Here is an 18,961-nt window from a genome sequence, read left to right on the forward strand (position 1 = left end):
GCCAACTATAAGCAACAATATGGATGGCTCTGAATCATTTGTAATAAATGAATATCAAAACCATTCCCCACTCTCTTACTCAAGTTCACCTTGTGATTTTCCTCTAATGTTCCCTAACTTCTCTTTCCAAATTGTCCCTGTAACTCAACATCTCTTTCTATCAATCTCCTCTAGTCTCTCCTCCAAAACTCTCACCTCCAATCCCTTTCCACAACTTTTTCCCTTCAATCTCAACCCCAATCAATTGTCTAAATACCCACAAATCTTTTCTTCCCCTGTTCCATTATCCTATTCCCCTGAAGGGGGAATCTAGAAGGTATCTCCACCCCCAGACTCCAGTTCTGTGGTTACTGTAGGAGTTCCCACTTCTTACATACCTTTTATTCTTAGGATGCCCAAGAAGAATCAGGCATATAGAGTATGAGCTCACCTGATGAACACACCAAGTGTTTGCAACCCTTCTTGGCCACCTGTGGAAAGAAGAAAAAGAAAGCCAGGCACTCTTCACTTGTCAGGACTTACATGTGGTGATGTGGAAGCATGTGGAATTTACGTATGAGATACTGACCTTTTCAGTCACACATACATACACACTCATGAAGGACACAAATGAACACACTCTTTTAAAAAAAATTTATATCTTTTGTTTTTACATCACCTTCATTTTTTAATATATCCCTTCCCATTCCCTTTCCTAGTCTCTTGTACCAAAAAAGAAAAAAAAAGAAAAGAAAAAGAAAAAAATCAGGTAAAATTAACCAACACATCACCCAAGTCTGATAGTTTAGACTCATAGTCCCCTACCTCAAAAATAAGAGAGGTATAGTCTTGTACACATGGGAAAACACACTCTTACCCAGCCACGTGCATTTATTATCTTTACTATACCCCTCCCTACTCCAAATATGCCTGGTGAGCATCATTTTAAGCCTCAAGGACATAGGTTAAAGTATTCTCCAATAAGTGGTCCCTAGTCTCTCCCATACACATAGCCCAAGGGAAGAAAGAGACCATAGTATCCTAGGCTTCAAGTTTGAAGGGACCTTAGAGACCATCTAGTCTAACCTTCTTAGTTGACAGTTGAGGAAGCTGGAAACTGAGGCCTAGAGAGATAAGATGATTTATTCAGTATCATGTAGGCAGTCATAATAAAGTCATGAATTTAGAGATCATCTTGCTCACCTCCCCCATTTTACAGTTAAAGAAACTGAGGCCAAGAGAGGTGAAATGACTTGTCCAAAGTCACACAAGGAGTACATACTGGAGCTGGTATTTACATAATAGTCCTCTCATTACATAGTGTGGCATTTTGGAGGGGAGAAGAGAACTGGGAAGACTTAGAAGGAAACTGACCTCTGTACTCTTCCTTGGGAAGAAGTGACCATGTTTTAAATCCTTAGACATTCTACACCCTCACATAGCTTCCTAATCCCTAGGTATTGTCCTAGCTTCCCAACCCCTGCCCCCTAGGTCCCAGATACTAAGGAACACCACAGCCTCTCTGCCCCAGAACCTTTCAAGTCCGTTCACCCTGGGATGGGAGTCTAACTGGATCAAGGGAAGCCGGAGCTCTGAACACCTCCCAAACTATCCACCCGCACAGACTCCCTCCCTAGATCCCTTTATGCCAGACATCTTTTTCCCTCTCACCCAAAATCTTTATTTCTCCCTTCCTGCCTGGACACCTTAAAACCTGTCCTCCAGACCAAAGTCCCTCACCTCCTGGCAGAAGTGTCCTATGCCCCTGATCTTGAAGGAGCCAGTAGGCTGAACATTCTCGAGCTTCAGGAAGACAGTAGTGCCTGCAATCACAGAGAGCACAGAGCTTTCCAGGAGAGGGGTGGCAATATGGAGATGCTTCTGTTCCTTGAGATTGTTATTCTGAGAACAGTCCATCATGGAGTCCCACCTGAAAAACCTGACCAACAAAAAGACAGACCAAGTCAACCAAGAATGGAACCGCCAGACACACAATGGACAACAGGGAGAACCTTCCTGGCCCAGCCCACTTCAGGCTCCTTCTAATTCTAGCCTAGCTGCTCACTGTCTGGATGACCTTGGCTCTGAGCCTCAGTTTCCTCCCCTGTAGAATATGGGGGAGGGGGGGGAGAGTCTCCAAGTTCTGTTCCAGTTCTAAGAGTCTGTGATTTTACATGAAAAGGCAGGAGAAGCAGAAAGGAAGGCATGGAAGGAAGCAGAGAAAAAAGACAAAGGAATGAGGGAAAGACATGGATTGGGGTAATAGAGTCAGAACTGGACTTGAAGTCAGGAGAACCAGGTTCAGATCTTAGATTTGCCAGTCATTACTTGTGTGTCCCTGGGAAAGTCAGTTTCCCTCTCTGGATCTCAATTCCTCCTTTTAAAATGGAGAAAGTTGGAGTAGATGATTCCTAAAATTCCTTTCAGGAACTGGTCTCAGTTTAAGCCAGGAAGACTTGCCTTCAAGTTCAACCTTTCATTCATGTGACCCTGAGCAAATCACTTAATCTTTTACTGTTCTAAGAAACGCTCCAGACTGTAAGACTCCACTGTGCAGGGAAAGTGCCAGCTGCACTGCAGAGGGAATTGGCTTGTCTAAGAGTCCCCTAAAACTAGGAAATCATAGGTCCAATCCCTGGGCCAGTGCCTCTGATCCTAAGAGGGGAAATGGAAGAGATCATTAGATAGTAGAGGCAAGAGATCAGAGAAACAGAGTGCATGGAGAGAGACAGAGATGGAGAGTTAACAGAGACAGAGAGACAGAAAAAGACAAAGGCAGAGAGAGAGAGAGAGAGAGAGAGAGAGAGACAAAGAGAAACAAAGGCAAAAAGACAGACAGAGAGACAGAGGCAAACAGAGGCCAACAAAGGAGGACAAGAGATGGAAAGAGAGACAGACAGAGACAGAGGCAGACAGAGGAGGGAGAGAGACAGAGACAGAGAAAAAGAGACAGAAGAGGAAAAGGGAAGAAGGAGAGAGTTCAGAAGAAGAATGCAACAACAGGGAAGGGGTGAGATAGAGAGAGGGCAAGAGGACGGACTAAGAAAGAATCCTGGGAGATGAAAAACTGACCGCTCCACACAGCAATCACTGCAGGGGTCAGGAAAATCCAAAGGTCCAGGGGTCCCTAAGAGACCTCCTCCCGAACCTCTTCAGTTGTGGGTATCCTGACCTGCCCCCCTGGGTTGCCTTCCCATTTCAGAGGGATCCTGGAGGCTGGTTCCTGTGGCTTTGCTTCCCACAGACTCCAGGTCCCAGGCTCCCCTCTCCCACAGCCTTGGTCCCTCCCCTGTGGGCTCAGGCACAGCCCCTATGTGGCCTTTTCTGCCTGGAGATTTGAATGGCTCAGAACCAAGGTCTCCCTCCCCCATCTGCACTAGGAGCCAAGAGCCCAGACCAGAGTGGGGAAGGAACCACCTCATACAAGTAAAAGATCCTAACAGTTCTAGATCTCAAATTACACCACAAAGAAGTCATAACTCCACAATTTGGTAATGATTAAAAAATAGAGTGATCATTGGAGCAGATCAGAGGCACACCATACAGAAGTAAGCAAACATAGCAGCATGATTTTTAGTAATCCCAAGACCCCAGTTCCTGGGGTAAAGACTCACAATTAGACAAAAACTGCTGGGAAAACTGGAAAGAAGCAGTTTGATAGAAATTGGCATTAGACCAACATCTCATACTGAATACCAAGAGAAACTCCAAATGGGTGCATGACTTGGACTTTTAAAACAGAGCCATCAGCACATTGGAGGAGCAAGGACAAATAACTTCTTAGATCTTTGGATAGGGGAATAATTCACAGCCAAGCAAGGAATAGAGAGGTTCACAGAAAATTAAAAGGACAGTTTTGATTATGGAAAATGGAAAAGGGTTTGCACAAACAAATCTAACACATAAAATTAGAAGGGAAACAGGTAACAAGTTGGGGGAAAAACTTTGTAGTAAGTTTCGCCAGTGAAGGTCTCCTCTCCAAGATATATGAGTCATCAGTTCAAATTTACAGGAACAAGAGGCGTCGCCCAGTAGATTAGAAGACAAAGGATATCTATCAGCAGGCAGTTTTCAAAGGAAAAAAATCCAAGTTATCAGTAATCATATGAAAAAATGCTCCAACTCTCTACTAATTAGAGAAATGTTGATTAAAGCAACACTACGGTTCTTCCTTGCACCCAGTTGACTGACAAAGGTGACCAAAAAAAGTAAATAATAGATGGTAGAGGGCTAAGGGAAAACAGGCACATTAATGCATTGTTCATGGAGCCGTGAATTGGTCCAGACATTCTGGAAAGGAATTTGGAAGTGTGCCCCAAAAGTCACTAAACTGTGATCCAACTATATAATTTCTAGGTTTGTACCCCTAAAAAGATCAAAGAAAGAAGAAAAATAACCATATGTTCAAAATATTTCGACTCTTTTCATAACAATCCCCAAACTGGAAACTAAGAGAGTATCCACTTAATGTGGAAGGAGTCAAAGTAGATACTTTGTAACCAGAAAGTTCAAATCCACTCTTCAGACACTTAGTAGCTGTATGACCCCAGGCAAGTCATTTAACTTCTCTGTGCCTCAGTTTCCTCATCTACAAAGAGGAATTTACATCCTCATGTAAAATCAGGATAACCATAGTACCTACCTTCCAGGGTTATTGTGAAGATAAAATGACATAATGTTTGTAAAGTATTCTCCCCTTAAAACGCAATGCAAATACCACCATTATTTGTGTTATTATTTATTATTTCATAAGAAATAGTGAAATAGTTTCACAGGAAATTGGGAAGACCTTTATGAGCTGATTCAGAGTAAAGTGAGTAAAACTAGAACAATTTAGATAATTACAGTCATCTCTTCCACATCTCCGGAGTTAGGGGCATGCTGCCCCTGTGATCTGGAAAATCTGTGTAAATATTTTTTACCTTCCCTTTATACCAGAGAAATTGAATTTTTTCTTTTTCTTTTATGGGAGGTTTACAGGACCTTATTGTAAAATTTGGGGTAAGTATTTGGCTATAGGCTCTTATCATCCTGTGTTGTCCTGTGGGGTTTGCATAAAACTCCCCAAAAATTCCCATTTAAGTTCTTATGCCGACCCACAATATATGGAAACTCCATGGGATACCTGTTTAGGGTTTAAGAGTTTAGGGGCCACTAGGTAGTGCCATAGTACACAGAGTAACAAGCCTGGAGTCTTGGAGAGATCTGAGTTCAGTTTCAGCCTCAGACACTAACTACCTGTGTGAACCTGTACAAGAGTCCCTAACCTATTTGCCTCAGTCTTCCTATTTGTAAAATGAGGATAATAATAGCACTTGCCTCCCAGAGTTGTTGTGAGGATCAAATGGGATAATAATTGATAATTATTGCAAAGTGCCCGAGGACTTCACAGGAGATAGACAAGGAGAAAGAAATTATATATGGAAAAGGGGGAAGAAAATCCTTCCCTATAGATTTAGAAATAGAAAGGACCTTATAAACCATCTAATCTAATCCCTTTGTTTTACAGATAGGGAAACTGAGGTTTAGTGAGATTAAGTGAGTTGTCTATAGTCAAAGAGCTGGTAGTGATCAAAAGCAGGATTTAAACCCAGTATTTTAATCACTCCACATACATTGGACCTAAAACAGGGAGGGATGCGTAAACAGCCCTAAGCGAGAAGAGCAGCGATCAGTTAAACAAGAAAGCCTTGAACTGAAGCAGCAACATTGTGGTGATCTACAAGGCTATTTTTGTGGATGATTAGATACCTACATCCTATCATCCCCTTTCCAGGAAATCTTAAAGGTCATACTGCCCATGAATGAAGCAGGTCATCTGACTCTTTGGTCCAGAACACAGCATTGTTTCCCAGAACTGTCACTGGAATATCTTTTGGAAGGAGAAGGGGAGAAGCCAGGAACCTCTGAAGATAGCTTGTATGGTTGTCTACCCCATTAGAATGTGAGTGTTCTGAGAGCAGGAACAGTTTTTGCCTTTCTTGTTATATCCCTAGGACTCAGTCAGTCAATACATATTTTACACCTACTGTGTGCTAAGGCATTGTGCTAAGCATCTGGGATACAATGCAAGGTTACAGTCTAATAGGTGAGACCCAGCATGCAAACTATGTCCGAACAAGCTACACACAGGATAGCCGGAGATGATCAACAGAAAAGAGACACTAGAATGAAGAGAGGTTGGGAAAGTCTTCTTGTAGAAGGTGGGATTTTAGCTGGGATTTGAAGGATGTTCCAGGCACATTGCTGTTCAGTCATTTCAGCCATGCCCAACTCTCCATGACCCCACTTGAGGTTTTCTTGGCAGAGATACTGGAGTGGTTTGTCATTTCCTTCTTCAGATCATTTTACAGATGAGGAAACTGAGGCAAACAGGGTGAAGTGACTTGCCCAGGATCACATGGATATCAAGTATCTGAGGCTGGATTGGAACTCTGGAAGAGGAGTTTTCCTGACTCCAGACCTAGTACTTTATTCACTGAGTATAGTAAGTGCTTAATAAAGGTTTGTTGATTGATTCTACCCCTCCAGAGAGCTCTCTGGGGAGAAACTTTTTCCCTTGATGTAGATCAGTGCAGGTCTCTAACTTATAGTCTAAGACAGAGCCGGCATGTGTCATAGATAAAGCTTGAACCCAGGTCTCTGTGGACTATTAGACCTGCTTCCTCTCCCCACTATTGCAAATTGCCAAGCTGCAAAAGGTGAACAAAGCTGATCTGGAGCTGTTAAAAAAATGTGGTATGTGAAGAATTCTGAAAATCGTGAAAAGACTTACGTGAACTGATGTAGAGGAGAGGAAGAAATCAAAAACAGAAAAACAATACGTAGAATAACTACAAATATGTCTATAACAACTACAAAGACAACTACAAATATTACAACACCACAGAGCATCAAAACTTAGGTCAAGACAACGGACAACGCTGATGAATTTCAGTTAAAGCACTGCCTTTCTCCTGACGATGTGTGTTCGTCCTTCATTGCCGAAGACCACGCCTTCAGAGAAATGATGACATGACTTGCACTTGACTTTGTTTTGGGTGAGGGAGGGCTGTGCAGGTCACCAGCCTCACTTCTCCTCCAGAGCCATCTGAATACAGTGACCAGATATTCATCAGGATGACTGGAAATGACCCAGGATGAGGCAATTGGGGTTAAGTGACTTGTCCAAGGTCACACAGCTAATGAGTGCCAAGTGTCTGAGGTGAGATTTGAACTCAGGTCCTCCTGACTCCTGCACTAGTGCTCTATCCACTGCACCAGCTAGCTGCCCTCTTCTGACAATAGGAAAACTATGAAAGAGGACATGGATTTGTGCTATTAGTCCCACCACACAAATCCTGTTTTAGGTGAGTTTGCTTGAATGTTTTCAGGGAATTTACTTTGGGGAGGGGTTGTCTGTGTAGTTGTTAGGCCAGCAAAAGGTATTAGCCAAAATTTATATTAAAACAGTTTTCTTCTAGAGCTGCTGTCTTCTGGTCTCAGCCACCAGGTTTGGAGAGATGGAGGAAAGAAAGGGAAAGTCATAGAAAGATGCAAATCATAGATTTAGAGCTTGAAGGGAAGGTGGGGATCATCTAATCAAAATCTCCCATTATAGATGAGAAAACTGAGGTTCAGAGGTCACACAGTAAGTAAGCAGAGGTAAGATTTGATCCCAGATTTTCTGGCATTAGATTGTGATCTTCTCGAGGGCAGGGGCTATTTTTTGCCTCTTTTTGTATCCCCAGTGCTTAATCCAATGCCTGGCACACAGTAGGTGCCTAATAAATGTTTAGTCATTCGTTGATAACTTGTTAATTGAACTATTAATTGATGGAGAACTCTTTGAGTACAGGAGCTGTCTTTTCCCTTTCTTTGTATCCTCAGCACAAAGCACAGTTTCTGGCACATAGTAGGAGCTCAGTATATGTTTATTGAATGGAATTGAATTAAGTCCATATCCAGCTTTCTCATCTTGGAAGGAACTGCCAGACTGCCCATCCTCTCACCTTTGAGCTCAGAGAAATATAATCAAACAAAATCTGAAGTCCCTAGTTCTGTTCCTCCCAACCTCAAACCACCCTGAAGTTGGGGCTACCCATAAGGCCCAAGACGTCACCTCCTTACTTCTCAACCACCTGCCCTCTTGAGCTTTGTGATCTCCAGAATAATTGGAGAACTTGCCCCTAACAAACTCTGTGGTGCTCTCTCCTTAGCTTCAGTTTTTTCTAATATAAGAGGGGTGAGGAGGGATTCCATATTTATTCACCTCTAAAGGCCCCTCTCAGCCCTGACATTCCAGTTTGGACATCCTCTGTTCTAAGGCCCTCCCCATTTCACCATGACTAGGAAAGCTCTCTTGTATAAGCCCCAGGAGTTCCCAGCTATCAGCCTCTCTGTTGCAGCATGTCCAATTAGCCACTGCGTGGAGCCCTGCAACTCTCCTAGACACAACCTCCAAGCCAAGCTGTGCCCAGGGACACAGACTGTGGCCCCCAAGGGGAAGATTCTAGGCCAAACAGGAACTGTCGGGCAGGCTTGCCTCAGGTCCAAACTGGACAGTTCTAGCTCCTTGGAGTTTGACCTTGTTTACTGTCAAGAGGTGATGACATTGGGCATTTTAGACTGGAAACAGTCCCCATCTCTTCAGATGACCACTCGTGTGACCTGGGGCAAGTCACTGACTCATTCTAAGCCCCAGTTTTCACATCTATAAATGAAAGTGTTGGACATGATGGCATCTGAGGTCTCCCATTTCCCAATAGAGCTCTGACTCTTTGACCCTTCCAGAACCCCCATCACAGGGTTTCCCAATGAATGATTAGGTAGAAATCAGAAGGTAGCCCAAGGGGCAACTTTGTCCTCCATTCAATTTTTTGTTTATCTCATTTTGTTTTTAGGGACCCTTAGCACATCAGAAGGATGGGGGGAGGAGGGCAGCATGCTAGGCTTGGGGTCAGGAAAACCCAAGTCAGCATCCAGCCCCAATCATTAACTAGCAGTGTGATGTTGCACTTAACCTCTCTCTGCAGCTGTTTCCTCATCTGTCATATGGGGATAATAATAGCACCTCCTTCCCAGGATTGTTTTGAGGATCAAAGATAAATTTATAAAACTCTTAGCATAGTGCCTGGCACACAGCAGGTATTATATAAATGCTAGCTATTTTTATTAGATTGGAGAAGGAAATGGCAAATTGCTCCAGTATCTTTATCAAGAAAGCCTCAAATGGGGTCAAAAAGAGTCAGATACAACTGAAATGGCTGAAAAACAAAATGATGAGGCCAGTAGGTAGCACAGTGGCTGGAGCCCTGGACCAGGAGTCAGGAATCCATGATTTTGGATCCAGTCAAAGACATTTACTAGCTGTGTGACAAGTCACTTCACTTGTATTTGCCTCAGTCTCTACATCTGTAAAATGGCACCTACCTCTAGGGTTGTTGTAAGGATCAAATGAGATAATAATTGTAAAGCTCTTTACAAACCTCTTTTAAACAAAGTCCTTTATAAATGTTAGATCTTATTATTCTCAATTAACCTCAGAAACTAAAGAGTAGACCCCAGTATAGTACATCTCTCTCTCTCTCTGTCTCTCCCCAACTCATCAAACACCATTCTGATGTGCTAACAGCTGGTGGTGAAGACAGCAACCATCAGTTAAATAAACAGGTTATTAGTTAAGACCAAATATAAACTCTGTTGGGCATTTAACTAGCTCTTTCACCCACTGTACTACATATTGTACTATATATACAACAATTCAAATAAAAACGAATGTGATGGTAGATGGCGGTGGGTTATCCTTTATTCCACCATCTACCATCACATTTCTTTCACAGCCTGGTCTCTTCCTTTCTTTCAGTAAGTAGATTTATACTTCTTACAAAGTTTATCGTCCAGTCACCCTGCCTTCATTTCTGCTCCTGAGATAAGACATTCCATCTCTAACCTCCATACCTTTGCAAAGGCTTTTCCCCCTGTTTTGAATGTCCTTCCTCCCCACCTCTACCTCTTGGAATTCTTTCAAGATTCAGCTCAAGCACTGCCTTCAACATAAAATCTTTCCTTATTCCCCCCTCCTCTGCTGCTAATGCCCTCCCTACCTCCATCACAACCTTCTTGTATGTATTTGTGTGTATATATATATATATATATATACATATGTGTGTGCATGTGTGTGCGTATATATGTATATATATACATATATATGACTGTATGTATGTATTGTCTCCCCCATTTCATTATAATTCTGTTGAGGATGAGGACTGGTTCACTTATGTTTTTGTATCCCCACCATGAGGGAGTCAGCCTAGATGACTAATTAGGTTCCTTTCAGCTCTAAATCTATTCTCCCATGATCCTCCATGCTTTGGATCATAAATTCAGAGTTGGACAACTGTATCGACTAACATCCAACTTTGTCAAAGAAGGAGGTCACAGGATCACAGATCCAGAGACAAAAGCAAACTCTGAGGCATCTAGTCCAATCAACCTCACTCATTTTACAGAACAGGAAGCTGAGACCCAGACAGACGAATGTCTAATTCTAATTAGAATTACTAATAGGTAGTAAGCCTTAAGGGGCAGCAAGGTGACACAGTGGATAGAGTTCTGGGCCTGGAGTCAGAAAGGCTCATCTTTCTGAGTTCAAATCCAGCCTCAGACCCTTACTAGCTGTGTGACCTTGGGCAAGTCACTGAACTCTGTTTGCTTCAGTTTCCTCATCTGTAAAATAAACTGGAGAAGGAAAAGGCAAACCACTTTAGTATCTTGGATCAGAAAACCCCAAATGGGATCATGACTGAAATGACTGGGGGAAAAAAAGCATTAAGCTTCAGAGGCAGGTTTTGAGTCCAAATCCTCTACATCTGATTCCAGAGCTCACTGTAGTATTTCCTAAAAAAAAAAAAAAAAAAAAAAGCAAAACACTAACAGAACTTGGTTTGAGCCCTAGCAGTTCTGTCGGACTCTCTAGTTGTCTCAGACCTTTGGTCACTCAGCTCCTATTAGACCCAATAAAACAAAGATAACAACCCTTCCTCCTTTCTTCCTCCCTCCCAGAGGAGTAATAATAGAAAAGAAAGATTCTGAAATTTATTAAGTACAGGCCAGATCTAAAGGGTTCACCCTGAGGTCAGTTTAATTTTTCACAAGGTGCTGATAATCAGATCCAAAGTCTTTCATATTACAAAAAAAGGAAACTGAGCCACAGAGAAAGAAAATGATTATAGAGTTAGCAGAGAGTGACTGCTACTTATCCCAATAAAGTGCCTACTAAATCATGGGCACATTCTGTGGTGTTCACTGGCAGATACCTGTACCACCTGCCCCTTTACTGTCTCCCAGCCCTCTGGACACACAGAAGACAGAGCAAAGAGCTTCAGGCCAGTCTTTTTCTCAAGAACCCTGACCACCTTTTTCTGAGTCCCATGAAACAGGAGTGAAAAATAGTCATTTCCAGTAGATACCAGGGATGGGGTTCTTTTCTTTAAAAAAAAAAGAAAAGAAAAGAAAAAGCTGTCTCATGGAGGGGAGGAGATATTTCCCAGCCCCAGGCTCAAAGCATCCCTCAGTCCTCTCTCCTCAGATTCACTTAGCCCAGTTTCCCCATCACCAATGAAGAATTCTATTATTTTCTAGAAATTTGCCCTGATATCCTGTGCATAGCCAAGCCTTACCCTGGAAATCAGCTGACAGTCAGTCAGTCAGTCAACAAACATTTGTTCAATGTTTACTATGTACCAAACACTATGTTAAGATCTAAAGATAAAGAAAGATAAAAAACAGTCCAGGGCCCCTCAAACTGTTCCCCTCCCATATTCTAGCGAGGCCCAGGGGCTTGTCTTACCTCACTGCAAACTAACTCCTGCTGACCTTCCCCTCCGACTCACTCTTCAGGCTGCTGGCCCCTGGTACCTGGCTCACTTTCCTGCTGGAGTTTAGACCTTCAGCTCCTCCTCCCCCTAGGTGAAAAGGCCACTTTGCTCAGGCTCCTGGAGGACCTCCAGATCCAATGAAGAAAGGGATAAAAGGGAGAAGAGGGAGAAAAAAAAACAGCTGGAGAACCTTCTAGAGGCAGTGTGATGGGATAGAAAGAATTCTGAACCTGGCTTCTGGACACCTGCCACTTAAATCCTGGAATTCTAGATCTGGAAGAAACTAGGCGCAGAGACCTAAAGGACCACATGAACTAATCCCTTTCATTTTACAGATGAGGAAATTGAGGCCACTAATTGTGTGACTAGAAAGATCTGGTCTGCCCCACAGGTCTTCTACATCCCCTTCTCCCACCTTCATCAAGAATGCCCTTGGCAGATATATAGATCATTGGCCATGATTTTGGAGGGTGGAAAGCATCCTTTTCATCCTGACAGATGCCTCTACCCCTGCAGTCATTTCCTCTTATAGGTCAGCTCCTCCTAAGGCAGCTAATTGGTGCAGTGGTTAGTGTGATAGCCTGAAGTCAGGAAAACCCTAAATTCAAATCTAACCTCAGATACTTACCTGGGGAAGTCCCTTCACCCCTGTTTGTCTCAGTTTCCTCATCTGTAAAATGGGTATAATAATAGCACCTACCAGAGACCATCTTGTCTAATCTCTATATTTTAAGGATAAGGTACCAAGTGCTTGAGACAGAATTTGAATCCAGGTCTTCTGGACTCCAAGACCACTGTTCTCTTCAGAGCAAGACAAAGGACAACCGAATCACCACTTACCTTTTGTTTTAGAATCTTTACCCTTAAGAATATATTGACGGAAGTGAAAATATTTTTGGATTTGAATGTGATAACCTGTGTTCAAATCCTGGATCTGTGTGACCTTGAGCAAGTAATTAGTTATTTGGTGTTGGTTTTTTTTTATCTTTTCCATGAGGGGAACTAAATAACACCCTAGCTCTAAATTTATGGTATTATAAGAGGGTGTTCCTTCTTAGAATTCATTACCTCTCTCAATCCAAACATGAAGGGGAAGGAGGAAAGAATCAAGCACTTATTAAGTACCTACTATATCCCAGGCACTGTCTCATTTGATCCTCATGCTAATATCCTCCCCATTTTTTTAAAGTTGAGGAAACTGAGGCAGGTACAAGCTAAGTGACTTGGCCAGGGGCATACAGCTGGTGTCTCCATCAGGACTGATCTCAGATCTTCCTTGATTTCAAGTACAGCTCTCCTATATACTCCATAAATCTCAATAACAGATTCCTAGGATTCTACAAAGAAACTGGGCTGGAGGTGTATTTGACCGTCTCTAAGGTCCCTTCCAGCCTCAGCTTCTTTATCTGTAAAATGAGAGAGATGGGTAGTTTTTAAAGTTTGTAAAGATTTAGAGGTGGAAGGGACCTTAGAAGCCATGGAATCACACGACTAATGTGGAAATATTACTGTTATTGTACCTGTGTAACCCAAATCAGATCGCATGCCATCTTGGGGAGGGGAGGGAGGGAGAAAAAAAAAGTTTGGAACTCAAAATCTTATAAAAGTCCATGTTGAAAACTTTCTTTACATGTAGATGGAAAAAATGAAATAACATGAAAATGAATATTTTTAATTAAAAAGAATATTTTAATATAAATATTCATATAAAGTATAAAAGAATATTTTTTAAAAGAAGTCACTTTATCTCCTTCATCTTAAAGCTGAGGAAACTCAGGTCCACAGAGGTGAGTCCCTGACCAAGGTCACAAAACGGTAAGTAGAAAAACTGGGATTGGACCCCAGAGTCTCCCAGGACAGCCAGAGTTCTCTTGACTGAGCCACATTGGGTGTTCTCCCAGCTAGGAAGGCACAGGGCCAGGAATGATGCTATGGGGGATTGCAAGGGCAGGGGCAAGAAGAGATGTAATAGGAGATGAACTTGGAGAGGAGGCTGGGGCCTTGCGTCTAAAACAACCCTTGACCTGCAGGTCACTGGCCCCTCACCTAGAGTCTGCCAGATGGATGTTCGTCAGCCAGCTTCAAGCCTAAGGCACCTCTTGCCCCATGATTGCATCTATTGGCCACCATGCACACACCTCTCTGTGTCCTTGGGTTATTGCTTAAGCGATTGTTTCGCCTCCCACCCACCCCTAGGTCCACTTGGCTGGGGCTTCCATTCTCAAAATAAGACCCAACACTGGTTTCCCTCTCCTGAAGAAGAGGCACCTTGCGGGCACTCCACTGGACACGTTCAGCAACCTATATCATCTCCCTCTCCATGAGGACCATATAACCTCTTAGTCTCAGTTTCTTGCTCTGAAAAAGAAGAGGGTTGGATTTGACAACCAGCCAAATTGATGATTCTTACCTCTAATAGAGAGGGTTATGTAGTTCTCTTTAAAAGTTTGTAAACTTTTGTATTTTAAGGTTTGTAAAAGACTTTTCAAATATTATCTCATTTGGCCCTCACAATAATCCTGGGAGGTATTCTCATCCCCATTTTACAGATTAAGAAACTAAGGTAGACAGAGGCTTAAATGCTTTGGCTGTGGTCACATAGCTATTACATCTGAGGCTAAATTTAAAGTCCACTGCATCACCTAGCAGTCTTAGAGATTCTCCAGGGATGGGGAACCTTTGGCCTCAAGGTCACATGTGGGTTGCAGGTTCCCTACCCCTGTGTCTAGTCTGATGCTCTCATTTGACAAATGAGGAAACTGAGGCATGAAGAAATGGATTAACTTGCCCAAGATCATATCACTAGTAAGTGTAACAGAAGCAGGATTTGGACCCAATTTCTCTGATATGCCAGAAGGGACCATACCACACTTGGCACAAATAGCAACAAAGTGGTTGATGTTGTGGGTCTGGGGCTAAGAGATAGCAGGGAAAGAAGGACCCCATAGGAATCAGTCATCTCTACCCTCCCAGGCTGAAAAAGTTAGTCCCTAATCCAAGCCTCTGGTTTCTATAGACATAAGATATAGACAGATACAAAGACAGACAGGATGAGGAACATTGAAAAGAATAGTTAATAAATAGATTTATAATCTATAATGTATACTATATAACAGCAGTATATATCTAATTCCTCATGTAATTATTTTTATAACTAAGTATACCTTATATATAACACAAATTATATATAATGTAAACCATATGATGTATTATGTTATAATTTATACATAATTATTGTTATATATTATATAACACATTATAAGCTACATAATAGAAATTATATATTACAAATTACATGTTTTATATACACACATATATAGATATATAATTTGTTCTTGGCAACTGGTCGCATCACTTCTTGGCAAATAGAGGGAAAAGAACTGGAAGGAGTGTCCAATTTGATCTTCTTGGGCTCAAAGATCACTGCAGATGGAGACTGCTGCCTTGAAATTAAAAGACTCTTGCTTCTTGGAAGGAAATCTATGGCAAATCTGGACAGCATACTAAAAAGCAGAGATATCACCTTGCCAACAGTCAAAGCTATGGTTTTTCTAGTAGCAATGTAGGGCTGTGAGAGTCGGACTATAAAGAAACTGAGTGCTGCAGAATCGATCCTTTGGAATTGTGGTGCTTCAGAAGATTTTTGAGAGTCCCTTGGATAGCCAGGAGATTGAATCATTCAGTAGTTAAAAGAAATTAATTCAGACTATTCACTGCAAGGTCAAATACTAACACTGAAGCTTAAATACTTGGGCCACGTAATGAGAGGATGCGGCTCATTGGAAAAGTCCCTGATGTTGGGAAAGTTTGAAGGAAAAAGGCTTAGAAAAGGATGAGGTGGGCGGAGAGTGTCATGGAATTTGGTCAGACTTCAAGAGATAGTAGAGGATGGAAGGGTCTGGCGTGCTATGGTCCATGAGGTACCAAAAAGTCAGACGTGACTGACCAAAAAAATACATCATTATAGTATATATACATATATACATATACATATATAATACATTATATTAATGGGAGTATAGAGGATTTATAGCTCTAGAACTGAAAGAGATCTTAGAGATTATTTCATCCCATTTCATCAATCACTATATTTTAAAAATAAGGAAACCGAGTCCTAGGAAGTTTTGCATAGGGCACCCCTGAGTGGGATTAGAATCCAAATCATCTGACCCTAGAATCTGTGTCTTAATAGAGGGAAGCCCCTCTTTAAAATCATGTTTAGGTAATCCAGCTTCCTCGCAGGCTTGGCATGGTTTTGCCTGCTATTATATAGTTAGAGGTTGGCATGACTCCTGATCAGCTGAGAGAATACTTATTGAAACACCGCCTACCTGCCATAGGGAAAGTTCCAGAGACTCTCCAAAGAGCCACCTGGAGAAAGAGCTTCCTGGGAAAGTGAGAGAGAGAGAAGGGCTTTTGAATAGCAGAATATAGTTTTCTACGCAGCAAATATTTGGGAGCTCCCATCATATTCTTAACCTTTTATTTAGTTGTAGTTGGATTTCTTTATCAGTTCCATCTGATTCTTCATGACCTTATTTAATGTTTTCTTGGCAAAGATACCGGAGTGGTTTGCCATTTCCTTCTCCAGTTTATTTTACAGATGAGGAAACTGAGGCAAACAGGATCACACAGCTACTAAGTATCTGAAAAAAAAAATTTTGAACTCACAAAGATGAGTCTTCTTGACTTCAGGCTCAGCACTTTATCAGCTGTACCACCTAGCTGTCCATTCTCGAACTTAGGGCCTATAAGTTTAGAGATTTCTAAAGAAGGACCTCTCCTCCCTTTCTCCCTTTCCTGGTTTGAGCCTCCTGTTTATGCTTGAATACCTCAAGGGAGGGGGAACTCACTATCTCCAATGCACTGGGACAGACCTAAAGGTTTTAAAGTTTTCCTGATGGCAAGCCTAGATCTGCTTCTCTGCCACTGTCCTCTCTAGCCAAATAGTAATAATATGACTAATATTTATATAGAGCTTGTTATGTGCCAGACACTGTGCTAAGTACTTTACAATTATCATGTCACTTGATTCTCACAATAAGCCTGGGAGATGGGTGCAATCATTATGCCCATTTTATAGATCATTTTATTCATGAAGACTAGTCAAGTGACAGAAGGAAGGGAAGGAGGAGGGAGAAGGAAGGAAGAAGGAAGGAAGGAAAGGACAGAGGGAGGGAGGAAAGAAGGAAAGGGGGAAGGGAGGGAAAGAAGAAAAAGTAAGGAGAGAGGGAAAGGAGGAAAGAAGGAAGGAAGGAAAGAAGGAAGGAAGAAAGGAAGGAAGGAAGGAAGGAAGGAAGGAAGGAAGGAAGGAAGGAAGGAAGGAAGGAAAGAAGGAAGGAAGGAAGGAGCAAGCACATAGATAAACCTTACCTACTTGCCTACTTCATAGCCTTACTTCAGGTCAGACCTTCTGGGAAGGACAAACAGAACAGAGATCTGAGTGTTCAGACAGCTGTGAAAACAAGCATCAAAATTCCCACCTCCTCCAGAGCCAAGAACACACAGATCGAAATAGGAAGATAGGAAGGCCAGGGGAATGAGTGACATAAGCAGGGCAGACAGATAGGTGACCTGGAGGTCTCTGCCACATGGGCTGGGCCGGTTGGCAGGAGGAGGTGGGGGAGGTGCTGCATTCAGGGTGACCAAGAGGTTTTACACCTTCCTTTGGCTTTGATGGTAGCCCTCTTGACAGGAGTAAACTGAGGCTCAGAGAAAGTCCCCTTCCATAAAGCTCCCATAATTCCTAGTCCCTCTTCTTACTCCCTACCCCTATAGGGTCTCTTCCTTGAAGTAATCTGTGAAGGCTATAGGAGGTAAGAGTGTAGGAAGGGAGGTGAACTGTATGTACAGGAAAGGAAACTTGTTCAATACCACTGACAAGGAAAACCTCCCCCAACCAAGACACACACACATACACACACTTCTCCATTGCCTCAGCCACTAAACAGATGATTAGAGCTGGCCAGTTGTGATTTCTGTATACTTCCCTTTCTTGAAGAAAGTTTACTGGAGGGGAGGACGGGATGTAAAGAAATCCCACGGGGAAGTGCTCCGTTTTTTCTTGTTGGGTCTTACAGATTGCTGAGACATGGGACACACTGTCCCTGGGAAAGAGAAGACTTTAGGGATTTGTTTTCGTCTCAGCTGCCTCATCCACCTCATCATCATTCCGGTCCCTGCTTTCAGCTCTGCATCCTGGCTGGAGCCCCTACCACAGCTATCTGACTCAAGGAGGCTTTGTCTGATGGGTCAAACCCTGCTGTGTGTGTGTGTGTGTGTGTGTGTGTGTGTGTGTGAGAGAGAGAGAGAGAGAGAGAGAGAGAGAGAGAGAGAGAGAGAGAGAGAGAGAGAGAGAGAGAGAGAGAGAGAGAGAGAGATGAAAGACAGAGGGGCAGAAAAATGGAGAGGCAAACAGGCCCAGAGACACTGAGAAAGAAAAAGGAAGAGCTAAGAAGAAGGCAAATTACTGCACAGGGAGACAAGCCCTTGGGTTCAAATCCCACCTCTGAGAGTAACTACCTCTGTGACTTTGTAGAAGTCACAACCTCTGTGGGCCTCGATTTCCTCATCTGTAAAATGACAGAAGATGTAGGTAGTTTCTGAGGTTCCTTCCAGAGCCAAGATCCTATGACCCAGAGACAGGAACAAACAAAGCTGGGGACTATGGATTAGAATTCACTTTAGGTTAAGCCCGACCTCACTGTATGCGGTAGACCAGATGACCTCATGAGAGTCCCTCTGGCTGGAAGATACTGAAAGGAGGAAAGGACCTCAGAAACCAATCAAATGGTTCAGTATCAGAAATGAATATGGTTGTATTAGTGGAAATGACACTAAGGAAGGTAGGTAAAGATCTGCTTTGTCCCTGCACTCTAAGGGCTACAGGATCTTTTCATCTGACTTACAACTTTTTATATGTATGGTCTTTTCCCATTATAATGAATGCTATATATGTTATATATAATGCTCCTTGAGAGGTGGCTGTCTGACTTTCCTGTTTTTAGTCCCAGAACTTGGCATAGTGCTAAGTTCCCTGCCTGTTCCCGTGTCCTCTCTTACCTCCCACCCTCTGTGGGCACCCCTTGGGATAACTGTCTGCTCTCCACAGGTCTTCTGAGGGG

The 18,961-nt window shown here is 42.6% G+C and overlaps 1 protein-coding gene across 8 annotated transcripts in view; it reads right to left on the reverse strand.

Annotated features, from left to right (window-relative positions):
* The window catches only part of SDSL (serine dehydratase like), a 30,689-nt gene extending 18,793 nt beyond the window's left edge, over window positions 1-11,896 (reverse strand). Inside the window, exons 1-3 of one of the 8 annotated variants that reach the window (XM_072600359.1) lie at window positions 3,052-3,228; window positions 1,720-1,918; window positions 431-470 (exon numbers count right to left, since the gene is read on the reverse strand). In XM_072600359.1, the coding sequence (XP_072456460.1) occupies window positions 431-470; window positions 1,720-1,899 (220 nt within the window). In that variant the 5' untranslated portion in view covers window positions 1,900-1,918; window positions 3,052-3,228. The other 7 variants (XM_072600360.1, XM_072600353.1, XM_072600352.1 and 4 more) reach the window with 7 other exon arrangements.
* Between the last annotated feature and the right edge of the window lie 7,065 nt (window positions 11,897-18,961).

This window comes from Notamacropus eugenii, chromosome 4 (genome assembly GCF_028372415.1).
Source record: "Notamacropus eugenii isolate mMacEug1 chromosome 4, mMacEug1.pri_v2, whole genome shotgun sequence".
NCBI lineage: Eukaryota > Metazoa > Chordata > Mammalia > Diprotodontia > Macropodidae > Notamacropus > Notamacropus eugenii.